We start from the raw sequence: 12,349 nt of genomic DNA on the forward strand, positions 1-12,349 counted from the left end.
AGACATGGACATTCATCGTGTCGGGAAAACCTGCTCTTATTCCTCCTGTGTCTTTCTTCTTTACTATCACACTAACAACACTTCTGACACCAGATTTGTGGGGTTTTTTTCCCCCACACCAAGTAATTCTGCAACACCAGATTTGCTGCTGCTGATTCCACAGGTTAAGGGCTCAGTCCCACAGGACTCCCCGCCCACCCCCCCACTTCACATGTCAGTCGCAAGTCTAGGTTGTCAGTTGTGCTTCTGACCAATTAGCCATAAATTGAATATTTCCACTAGCTCCTCCTTGGGTTTGATTAATTTGCTAGAGCAGCTCACAGAACTTGGGGGGGAAAAAAGTTTACTTACTGTTTGCCCGTTTATTATAAAAGGATATGATAGAGGATACAGATGAACATCCAGATGGAAGAGATGTGTAGGGCAAGGTATGAGGGAAGGGGCGCACCACTCCCTCAGCCTCTCCACGTATTCAGCACCCTGGAAGCTCCCTGAGCCCCATACTTTTGGGATGTTTATGAGGCTTCATCACATAGGCATGATTGATTATTAACTCCATTTCCAGCCCCTCTCCCATCTCTGGAGAATCGGGGGTGGGACTGAAAATTTCAAGCTTCTAATCATGGCTTGGGCTTTCTGGTGAACAGCTTGTATCCAGGAGCTCACCAGGAGTCACTTTAATAGTGTAAAAGACACTGCCATCACCCAGGAAATTCCAAGGGATTTAGGAGCTCTGTGTCACGAACCATGGTCAATAAATATTGGGAGAAAAGATGTTCCTAGAGCTCTTATCACTTAGGAAATTACAAGGGTTTTAGGAACTCTGTACCAGGAACTTGGACAGAGGCCAATATATATATTTTCTATTATCTCACATTCATACAGCAAATATTTATTGTATACCTTCAGGGTACTGTGCTAGGTACCAAGGACTTGGCAGTAAATAAGACAGAGATGGTTCCTGCTGTCATAGAGCTAACATTCTAGTAGATAGGGTATTAAATAATTATTTGCTGATAAATTATTTTAAGTACAATGTGAGTCAGGGGTTAAGAGGGCAGGGATAGTTCTGAAAAAAAGATATTTAAGTGTGAAGAATGATAGGAATTAACTGAGTGAAGGGAAGGGAGATGAGCTTTCTAGAGGGATGAGCAAAGTCTGGTAGTGGGAAGGCTCATAATGCCTTCAAAGAACTGAAAGAAGGCTAATAATGATGAACTCAGACAGTGACTGCTGAGATAGAAAAAGACTGGATCCTGTAAGACTTGTTGGTTGTATTAAGGATTTTGGACATTATCCTAAGAGCCCTGGAAAGTCATTGAAGGGCTTAAGCAAGCAATATTCACTTTCTGGCCACTTTCTGTAGAGAATGGTTTGGAGATGGGTAAGAGAAGAACTAGGGAGACCAAATAGGAGGTCATTGCAATAGCCAAGACTGTGGTGCCTAGAACTAGGGTCCTGGTAGTGACAGGGAGAGATGTCATTGACTTTGAGAGTGATTTAGGATATCGACTGGCTGTGGGAAATGAGAGAGGAGAGGGAAGTGTCAAGGATGTCTCCTAGATTTCTCCCATGAGCATGTAGGCCGGTGGCATACAAAGAACAGTGGAAGGACTTCTATTTTGGGCTGAGCTGGAATATCAGGGAGCAGATTCATCTTCTCACCTAAAACAGTTTTTTTAAATGACAAAATATATGAGGCAGTGGTTTCTAGAACACTGGATATCAGGCAACAAAGGACAGTGATCCCTGAGAGATAGGAAGTAAGTGAGGTGAGCCCTGTGATTGTCCCAGCTTACTGCTTTGAGAGTTTCTAGACTGCAGTTCAGGGAGGGGGAACCCAGGTGGAGACCAGCAGACTCCCTGAGTTGAAGAAACAGCTCAGTCTGGTGAGACCAAGGCAGCTTGGTTCACAGGACAGAGTACCAGAGAGGAGAGGGCTGGACAGAGAGAGAAGCCTGCAGATCTGCAGAGGATCCTCCTAGTATTCAGCTGATCAGCGCATTCATGTGAGGAAACTACTTAAGGCTAAAGAAAGAACCATTCAAAAGCATTAGAGGAAACAGTGACCGACACCACAGGGCCATTAATATGCCTACTCCCACCAGCCAGACTGGAAAAATCCCATAATTCACAAGACTCAGAAGGGTTTTGCCTCAGGAGTGGTGAATACATTTGTCAAAACTTACCCAACTGTACACTTCAAATATGTGCAGTTCAATCATAGATGAATTATACCTTATTAAAGCTTTTTTAAAGAACAATGGAGGAGGAACAAATTTGAAAGAAGAGATTATGAGTTTGGTTTTTGACGTGGGCTTTGGCTTTGAATGTTAGTTGGAGACATTGTGTAGGCAGTTGAATGTGTGGATGAGTGAGGTAGTTTTAATGGGGTGGTAGAGGCAGTTTGAAATGGAGTGAGGAATGAGTAGAAGGTGGGAAATGTAGATAATGCTTTCAGAGTTTGGCTGTTAGGAGCGAGGGAGGGTGGTAGGTAGAGGGAGAAGTGGAGTCAAAGTTTATTATTTGCCTTAGGACAATAGACTTATGTATGTTTAAATTCTGGTGGCAAAGATGGAAGACACAGCATGAAAAGGGATAAAGTATAAGTAACATTTCTGAGAGGGCTTGAAGGGTTAGGGTTTAGAGCACAGGTGCATTGGCCTTAGATTAGAAGAAAGAGAGCTACTCTATCATAAAAAGAAGAATGAGAGAATAGATGAAGATAAACAAGTTTGTGAATTGGTAGGAATATGAGAGAGTGCGTATATAGTAGTTCCCCCATTATCCACAGGGGATATGTTCCAAGATGCCCAGTGGATGCCTGAAACTGCAGATAGTACTGAACCCTGTACAGTGATGCATGGGAGAACCATGTTTTGGTCAATGACCTACTGCTTACAGGACGGTGGTCCCATAAGATTAGCACCATATAGCCTAGGTGTGTGGCAGGCTATACCATCTAGGTTTGTGTAAGTACACTCTATAACGTTCACGAAATGAGGAAATTGCTTAGGATGCATTTCTCAGAAGGTATCCCCGTCGTTAAGTGTCATGTGACTGTACTGTACATACTACGATAAAGTTTAACTTATAAATTAGGCACAGTAAGGGCTTAACAATAATAACTAGTCATAAAATAGACCAATTATAATAATATACTGTAATAAATTGCCAGCATCACTACTCTTGTGCTTTGGGGCCATTATTAAGTAAAATGGGTTATTTGAACACAAGCACTACGATACCACAACAGTCAATCTGATAACCAAGATGGCTACTAAGTGACTAAATGGAGGTAGGGGGTGGGTAACGTATACAGCATAGATACATTGGACAAAGGGATGTTTCACTTCCCAGGTGGGATGGAATAGGACACTGCGAGACTTCATCATGTTACTCAGAATGGCACACGATTTAAAACTTATGAATTGTTTATTTCTAGAATTTTCCACGTAATATTTTTGGACCATGATTAACTGTGGGTAACTAAAACCACAGACAGCGAAACTTCAGATAAGGGGGGACCACTGTATGTTGGATCACAGACTATTTCCTTTTCTGTATCTCTCCAATTTAAATTACATGAATGTATATCAGGAAATGAAAAAGTAATTAAATGTGCTTTTAATGTAGAACGGCAACTAAAAGTTTCAACATGATTTAGAAGTTAAGTTTTTTGTTCTTTCTTTTTTTCTTCTCTTTTTTTTTTTGAGGAAGATTCGTCCTAAGCTAACATCTGCTGCCAATCCTCCTCTTTTTGCTGAGGAAGACTGGCTCTGAGCTCACATCTGTGTGCATCTTCGTCTACTTTATATGTGGGATGCCTGCCACAGCATGGCTTGATAAGCAGTGCTTAGGTCTGCACCTGGGATCCGAACTGGCAAACCCCTGGCAGCTGAAGTAGAGTTTGCAAACTCAAACGCTGTGCCACTAGGCCGGCCCCTAAGTTTTTTATTCTCAAGTACTCTGGTTTCTTGTTTGCTTGTCCAGGCCATCCTGCAACAAATAACCAGCCTGAATCCCATCCCGCATTGTCCAGTGTGCTTTGTTAAATACCACATTTGTGCTTTTCCTGGGTTTCAGCAATCTTGAGTATATTCCTAGTGTCAGCTTAGAATTCCTAAGTGCAGGAGTGCTTCTAGTTGAGATTTGAAATATAACTGAGAATAAAATTTCTATTTACGAAGTGACTTTTTTAAAAGTAAGGAGAGTTTTCTGGTCTTAAGGATCTCTTAAGGAGGGGTTTCTCCCTCCTTTCAAAATAACATCTAATGTGGGAGAAAACAGATTCTAAAATGTAAAAGCCCTGCTGTTTTCTTTAGAATAAAAATGCTCTTATAGCATTGTAGAGATTAGAAATGGTGTGTGTAAAGTGCTTAGCACAGGTCTAAGTAAAGGAGTACAGTGTAGCGCTACTGATGCAGCTGTCCACATGTTTTCTGTGAAAGACGAGAACAAGAGATATTGCTTATCTAACTGAAAAGAATTGTTAAAGAGTCATAGAATCTTTTTTGTAATATATATTTTTAAAAGTTAAATATGAGCTTTATTTTTTTGCCATTGTAAAACAATACATATTCATTGCAGAAAATATAAAGAAAGCAAAAATCACCCAAAATTACAGGATCTCAAAGTAGTGGTCATTTTTAACATTTTGATGAACACTCCTCCAAATCCTCCAAACATTTCTTTCTAAGAGGTATTATGCACACGTGCATACATGCATACACATATATATGCATATACACGTAAATTTTATGTACGTGGCATCATGCCATTCCTGTTCTACAACCTGCTTTTTTGACTTAGTGCGTTGTGAACATCTTTCAATACCCATGCAAGCCTAGCAAAATCATCAGTTTTATGACCGTGCAGAATACCGTTGTGTGATTATTAATGATGTGTTTCCTTAATTCTCTCTTAATGGACATTTAGGTTGTTTCCAGTGTTTCAGTGAAGTAAGTCATGCTGTGATGAGCCTCTTCTGCTCTACATCAAAGTGAATTGCACATGTAAAATTGTTTACACATACTGCCAAAGTGACCTCCACGAAGACTTGTCCAAATTATAATTTTAACAACAGTAAATGAAAGTACATGTATTCCTACATCTTAGCCAACCCTGCATATTGTTAAACTTTTTAATACTTGTCCATTTTGTAGATGAAAAATTATATTTCAGTATTTTTTAAATCTTTTTTTGTTGTTTAAATTTTTTTTATTTTTTATTTTTATTTATTTATTTTTTGAGGACGATTAGCCCTGAGCTAACATCCATGCCCACTTTCCTCTACTTTATATGTGGGACGCCTACCACACTGTGGCTTACCAAGCGGTGCCATGTCCGCACCGGGGATCCGAACTGGCGAATCCCGGGTGCCAACGTGCGCACTTAACCGCTGCGCCACCTGCCTGGCCCCTGTTTCAGTATTTTTTATATCCATTTCTTTAATTGCTAATAAAATTATTTTTACTGGCCATTTGTTTTTCCTCCTTTTATGAATTTCTTAGTATAGTCTTTGTCTACTTTTCTATTGATTCATCTTCCAGTATTTAAAGGTGAGGAAACTGAGGTCCGAAGAAATGAAGTGACTTTCCCAGGGTCACACAGTAATTTAGTGGCAGAATCGGTAATCGTAGCATGTTAGAGCTGAAAGGAAATCTTTAGAGATCATTGAGTCCCAACCCTCTGATGTTACCGATGCGGAAACAGAAGCCTAAAGATATTAGGTGACTTGCCTAGTGACGAGTACACAGCTCATTAGTGACAGAACCAGGAATCTGAATCATGTCTCACAAAGAGGGAAAGGCAAGTAACGTTTTTGAGCCTGCTGTGTTTCTTGCATGTGTTTTCTCATTTAACTCTCACTACTATTCTACCATTCCTTTTTGAACAGGTGAGGTAATTGAGGTTCAGAGATCTTCATTGATTTGCCCAGAGTGACACACCTGCTTATCTGTGAAACTGGGAGTAGAATCCAGGTCTTCAGATTCTTAATCTCGTGGTATCATTGCCTCCTAGAATGAAAACAGTAGATATGTGTCTTGGCTTTACTCAAAAACTCATTTGATAAAATATGATTTGCCTCTTGGAAACTTGTAAATAAAACTCTGCCTCTATTTAACAGTTCTTGTTTGTTACTGGACACCAGTCTGACACTTAAAAGCTTAAGGAACTTTTTGTTATAAGCAAAAGCAGATCAGAGATCATGTCTTATGCTTGTGGGTGAATAGAATTGAGGTCCATGAGCTAGGTAGGACCTAAGTTTTTTATGGTCGTGATGCCTGGGTTGAAGCTCTCAGTGTTTCCTTAGAACTATTTTTATTCCATAGAGAATAAAATCTTAATATATAAAGTGGAAATGACATTTGGGTTCTCTGAAGTGTAAAATGGACCTCAAATCATCAAGGAGTCAAATAGGAACAAAATTGAAACCATGTCAGTTGCGTCCTCCATATCTCTAAAAAATCCTGTTAACCTTCATTTCTTGACAGGGCTCAGAATTTCCAAATCATTAGAGCTAATTTGGTTGAAGCTTCACCCTATAGAGATGCACAGAGATTAGTATTGACTTGTGTATAACTTTGTTAACACTCTTAGTTTGGTTCAGTTACATAGAAGTTAGTTGCTAAACTCTGTGTTGTGCATTTCTGCTTTCCAGAGAGATCTTGTAAGTGTTTGGGTTGATGTCTTTTAAACCTGCTAGTTTCATCTGAATAAGTTGAGGAAAATGGAAGAGTGCAGCATTTGATAGACTCTTCCCTTTTTTCCTTCACAGAGGACTTTATAGGCTTATAGGATAGAGGGGCCAACAATTAACTAACATAATATTCTAGTCTTTAATTGTGGGGCTCTATTAAGCCTTATTATTTAAAAAATAAACATTATTTCTTATCTTTGGTATTTTTTGTTTTACTTTATTGAAACAATAGTTGCACATTAATTAGCACTTAGATATTCTGGTAAAGTCTGGGGTTTTGTTGTGTTTTGCCTTTTTGTTCTCCACTCCCCCCCCTCCCCTGTAGCCTTTGTGACTGGAAGAATGTGAAAAACAAAAGTTGGGTAGCTGAGGGCAGTGGTATAGCTAAAGCCATGCCACATTTAAGTTCCCATGGAGATGGTTACATCAGAGTATGGACCATTAACTCAGTCCACTATCAAAAAACAAGTATCACCAGAAGTAATTCTTATTCTAGTATCAAACATATCAGTCCCTTAAAATCTCCTTTGGAATGTTGAAAAGAGATCAGATGAAACCTTCAGAATGGTTATTTATTGGGGAAGAAAAAACCTTCAATTTCATTCACCCATTGTAGCTCCACTTTCTCATTTTAATGCTCAGTCCACAGTGGCGATGGTAAAAAATGTCCTGCACCTACAGAGATGGCAGTGGGAGAGGGGACATCACCTTTTCACTTATTGCTTGTTGCAATTTGGCCTGTTTACAGACAGAATTGCTCTGTGGGTGCTTCTAGTGGAGAGCAAAGGAAATCAAAGTAACAGCAAGAAATCAGCATTTACACATGACCTGTGAATTGGCTAATTTTTAACATGCAGTTAGTTAAGAAATGATTACAACCTGAGGAGTCATGACCTCAACTTTTCATCAGCTCCATTGGATTGTGCCTCAGTTTGGAAATGAAGGAGGTATGCAGGAAGTTTTAATTGTACCTGTGTGATTTATCCCTAGTCAGCTCTTTAATTTCTTCTGGCTGTCTGAGGTTTCCGACATGCTGTAAATTTCCCCAACTTTTTCATTATCTGCAATTTCTTTATGACTCGTGAATCGGAGTGGAGAGAGAGTGTGGATTTACAGCAGAGATAAACATGTCCATAAAGTCTGTATCTGTGTCAGTAATTGTACTGCTGTCAGTGACTGTCCTGTTTTACAGGCCTCTCTTGGGAAAGGAACAGGCTTCACTACCAGCAGCACTGAAGTGCTTGCTTTGATTTGCATTAACTTGCTGGGAGATTAGGAATGGTGGGATAGGAATTGATACTGGACCTTGGCCTCCCTTGTTTGTTGGTTGGTTGGTTGGTTGGTTTAAGGTCAAATGACTTTGTGTTGGATAACTGTGTTGAAAATACAACATGGACAATGCTTGTTTCCTGAGTGAAAATGCAACTTATACTGATATGGTAGATGTGAAAAATCCTTTCTAACTTCATTTTATACAATGCCTTTAAGATGATTTCCCCTTTCCATCACTGTTGACAATTGAACTTGGGTCTTTTTTCATCTTTCCATTTTCCTTTTCTTAGAATTAAAACGCAGGATTTCTTCTTTGGAACGTTCATTCCTCCTCAAGAGTGGGGTAGCTGTAGTTTTGGGGGTTTTTTTGTGTGTGTGAGGAAGATTGTCCCTGAGCTAACATCTTTGCCAGTCTTCCTCTATTTTGTATGTGGGACGCTGCCACAGCATGGCTTGATGAGCAATGTGTGGGTCCATGCCCAGGATCCAAACCTGCGAACCCTGGGCCATGGAAGTGGAATGTGCAAACTTAGCACTATGTCACTGGACTGGCCCCTGGGGCAGCTATAGTTCTGATGACAACTACATCTGCTGTATCTTAATTCTCAGTTCTTTCCTCACTGCTTAAAGTGGTGTGTCCTCAACCATTTGCCATGAGAAAGGGAGTCTTAAAACAGAAATTCTTGATATTCCTGTCTTTAAAGATCCTTCAGGATTTTTCTAGTGTTTTCTTTCCTTACAGCAATTGTGAGAGAAACTCAAGTTAAGGGAAGCCCTTTTAAAATAGATAGAAAAACCAACACATATACTTTTCTTCTAGTACAGTTTGTATTCGGGCAGATCCCTCAAGAATCAAAACCGTCCTTGCAACAAACCCTGAACCTTCTCCCAAGTAGTTTAAAAGAGTAGTAGGTGGCGGTACAATTTAACAAAGAGGATAAGATGCTTGAGAATTCACAATGTTGCTGTCACCTGTCAACTTCAGTAAAAACAAGGGTTTAATTAGCCAACAGTCTCACAGTGTTGGAGGATAATGGTATTAACAAAGAAAAAAGCAACACAACAGAAGATTATTTGAATACTACTTATGTAAATGCTATTCTCTGAAATGGCTCCACAGCAGGGATTGATAACTTTGTATTAAAGGTTTAATAAACATAGGTGCTGGAGAAGGATTCAGTAACATGTCTCCAGATTGAAAAAGGACAGTCAGTTTCTTCCTCACTCTCCTTAATCAGGCTTAGAATGAATCCAAGAGTAACCTGGCTTGAAACTAAAGGGAAGACTGGTGTACCTATTGGTTAACTACTTGTATAAGGGATAATTGTTGGGTGAAAATCCTCATGTGGTGTTTGACTTTTTAAGATCCCAAACTTCCTTGGAGCTGCAGGTTAAAAATAACTTATTTCAAATTATCAAGTAAATAAATGCCACTAATAGATCAGGAAAAAAGCCCCTCTTCACTAACTCAAGAAGAAATTTCAGTGTCTTCTTTTCTTCCACTAGTACATTATGAAGATTTTTTAAGTTCCCAGTGAGCCTCCCTTCATACACACGTGTGTGTGTATGTGTTCGTGTACTTTTTTTTCTCCTTGAACTATTTGGAAGTTTCGCACATGGCACTTTACCCCTAAATACTTCAGAACACATCTCGTAAGAATAAGGACAATTTCCTACATAATAATACTCTAATGACATCAAAGAAAAATGAAGAGTATTTGCAAAACATCTAATATCATTCCGCATTCAAAATTCCTCAATTTTCACTAAAAATCTCTTGTAACTTTTTTTTTAACCAAGATCTAGTCAAGGTTCAGGCATTGTAAATGTCAATACATTCTTGATAGGAGAACATTTAGTACTAAATTCTGCACATCAGCTCTTTTAATGAATATTTACCAGTGTTTTCTATGGTAAACATACATTTACTCAAATGGCTATCATTTTCCTCTAGAATATTGAGTTTCAAGTTCTCCATCTACACAGGCCTGCTTTATCAAGCTCCTTTAATCTATTTCTGGAATTCTCCCCTTCTCCTAACTGAATTAGCTGTAGAATTGATCTTTTCTCCAATAACTGCTCCTCTCTACAGTCAGAGTAATACGTGTGAAATGCAAATTGACACGTGACCTCATTCACTTCTTAAAACCCATCAGTGGCTTCCCATTGCTCTTAGGATAAAAGCAAAAACCTTAACTTGGCCTTATATCTCTGCGTGATCTGGCCTTTCTCATACCATGCCCATCTCACACCCTGCTTCGCTCTCTGAGCATGGGTTCTACAAATTCCTAAAGAGGAAAAAGTGAGGTAAAAAATTCAGGCACACCTCTTGGAAGAGATGAAATTTGAAGTAGACTTAATGGCTGATATTTGCATACAGGAGGAAGGAAAACACTGCGGACTGGGAAGCAGTTTTTGAGTATGGATTGGATTAGTTAGAGCATTAGAAAATGTGGTTGGAAAAGTGAGGATAAGCTAGCTTATGGAAAGCCTGAAGGACCAGGCTGAGGAAATCATTTTCAAAAGTCTGACAGCAACCCCCAGAGAGAAGTGAAGGATGAGGTGATGGATCTGAGACTAGCTGGGAAGCTGTTGCAGTCTGAGAATGCACTAACTGTTTGTACTAGATAGGACTGTGTGAATACAACGGAGGGGATAGATGAGAAAGATTTTGGAGGGAAAAATAGATATAAAATTGTAACAGACAGGAGAGACACAAGAGTCAAAATGATTTAAAGATTTTAAGCGCCTGTGACTAGGAGGATACGGTTTAGGGCGGACGGGGGTGTGCATTATAAAACTTAAGTTCTGTTTGCTAAAGTATTATTAAGTCATCATTGAAATGAATAATTTCAACTACTATCAGGGTTATAGGCTAAAAAGTTGTGGATATCAGGTCTATTAGGATGAGGTTCAACTATATATAATAAGAAATCTGAAACAATTGAGGCTTACACAAAGTAGATTTTTTTTTCCACGAAAAGGAAGTCTAGAGGTAGATAGGGCCAGGCTAGTAGCAGGGTAGCTTCACAGTGGTATCAATGACTAAGGCTTCTTTCTTTCCACTCTACTTTCTTTTTTTTTTTTTTAAGATTTTATTTTTCCTTTTTCTCCCCAAAGCCCCCCAATACATAGTTGTATATTTTAGTTGTGGGTCCTTCTAGTTGTGGCATGTGGGATGCCACCTCAGGATGGCTCGATGAGCAGTGCCATGTCCCCACCCAGGATCCAAACCAGCAAAACTCTGGGCCGGCCCCCTACTCTACTTTCTTAGTGCATGGCTTCCATCTAAAGGATACCTCATGGCCCAAGATGACTGCTAGAGCTCTAGCCATCAAGCCTGAGTTGTAGGCCAGAAGAAAATGGGAAGGGAGAAGGGCAAAAAGGGCATCAGACACAACTGACTCCTTTCCCTTTAAGTAGTCTTCCTGGAAGTCCCACTTAGAACTTAGAACTTAGTCATCTGGACTAACCTAGCTGCAGAAGAATGTAATCTTTTATTCTGGACTGTAATTTTGCTTACTAAAAGTTGGAGTTCTGTTAAAAAGGAGGAAGGGGAGAATGGGTATTGGGATAAGCCACCCTCATTCTCTGCCATAGGGAACAAGAGACCTGTGCAAAAGCAATGATCAGTGGGTAGAAGCAGAAGAATGTAATTCCATTGAGAAAGCTCAGAATTCGTGATTTTAGAGGTGCGTGTATGGATTTTAATCTGTGAATTGGACTTCATTCTTACAATTTGTTGATTATCTTGTGTGAATTATAAGCAAAGGTTAAGATTTATTCTGTTTTCCTTACTGTATTGTATGTTTGGTACTCTTAAATCAGTGTGAATGTAAGTCCTTTAAAGAGATTGGACAGACGTTTTTTCTTTTGGCTATTTTTCAAAGGAAGTGAGCGTTAGAAAATCTTGACTCCTTTTCATCTTTAGGGGGCAAGCCACTCAAATGATCAGCTTTTAAAATTGACTGTTTTTAATGGTCAGCTTATTAATATTTCTATCTACTCAGCAGATGCTGAGTAGAACCTGCTATAAATATCTCTAGTTATGGAGAAGAGAAATGCTTGGTTCTCTGACTTCTGAATATTTACCAAAACAGATTCTAAGATACAAAAACTAAAGATTAAATAAAATTTTCTTTTATGCATTTAGCCTGGACTGGTGAATCTAAGGGCTGATTTTTATTTTCACTTTGTCTCCCATAGCCTTGATCATAATAGACATATCAGTATTGTTGAATTTCTGAAGCCCTTTGTGATGTAGGTTCTGGTGATATTGTCTGTACTGTTTAGCATAATAAAATTTGCTTTATAGCAAATTAAAAAAACTATAATATCTTTTACCAATATATCACATAATATATTTAACATTAA

General features: G+C 39.1%; 1 protein-coding gene and 1 long non-coding RNA gene across 8 annotated transcripts in view; one reads left to right on the plus strand and one right to left on the minus strand.

Moving 5' to 3' along the window:
• LIN52 (lin-52 DREAM MuvB core complex component) overlaps positions 1 to 12,349 on the plus strand; it is a 112,170-nt gene that overhangs the window by 37,479 nt on the left and 62,342 nt on the right. The window contains exon 6 of one of the 7 annotated variants that reach the window (XM_023628091.2): positions 4,939 to 6,127. The exons of 5 other annotated variants lie outside the window; for them this stretch is intronic. In XM_023628091.2, coding sequence (XP_023483859.1) covers positions 4,939 to 5,006 — 68 coding nt within the window. In that variant the 3' untranslated portion in view covers positions 5,007 to 6,127. Of the gene's footprint in view, positions 1 to 4,938; positions 6,128 to 12,349 lie in introns of those variants that run through there. One more of the 7 variants, XM_023628092.2, reaches the window with a different exon arrangement.
• LOC138920661 (uncharacterized) overlaps positions 5,198 to 12,349 on the minus strand; it is a 46,568-nt gene continuing 39,416 nt past the window's right edge. The window contains exon 4 of the long non-coding RNA XR_011432227.1: positions 5,198 to 6,020. This is a non-coding gene — a long non-coding RNA (uncharacterized lncRNA). The remainder of the gene's footprint in view (positions 6,021 to 12,349) is intronic.

This window comes from Equus caballus, chromosome 24 (genome assembly GCF_041296265.1).
Source record: "Equus caballus isolate H_3958 breed thoroughbred chromosome 24, TB-T2T, whole genome shotgun sequence".
Classification (NCBI taxonomy): domain Eukaryota; kingdom Metazoa; phylum Chordata; class Mammalia; order Perissodactyla; family Equidae; genus Equus; species Equus caballus.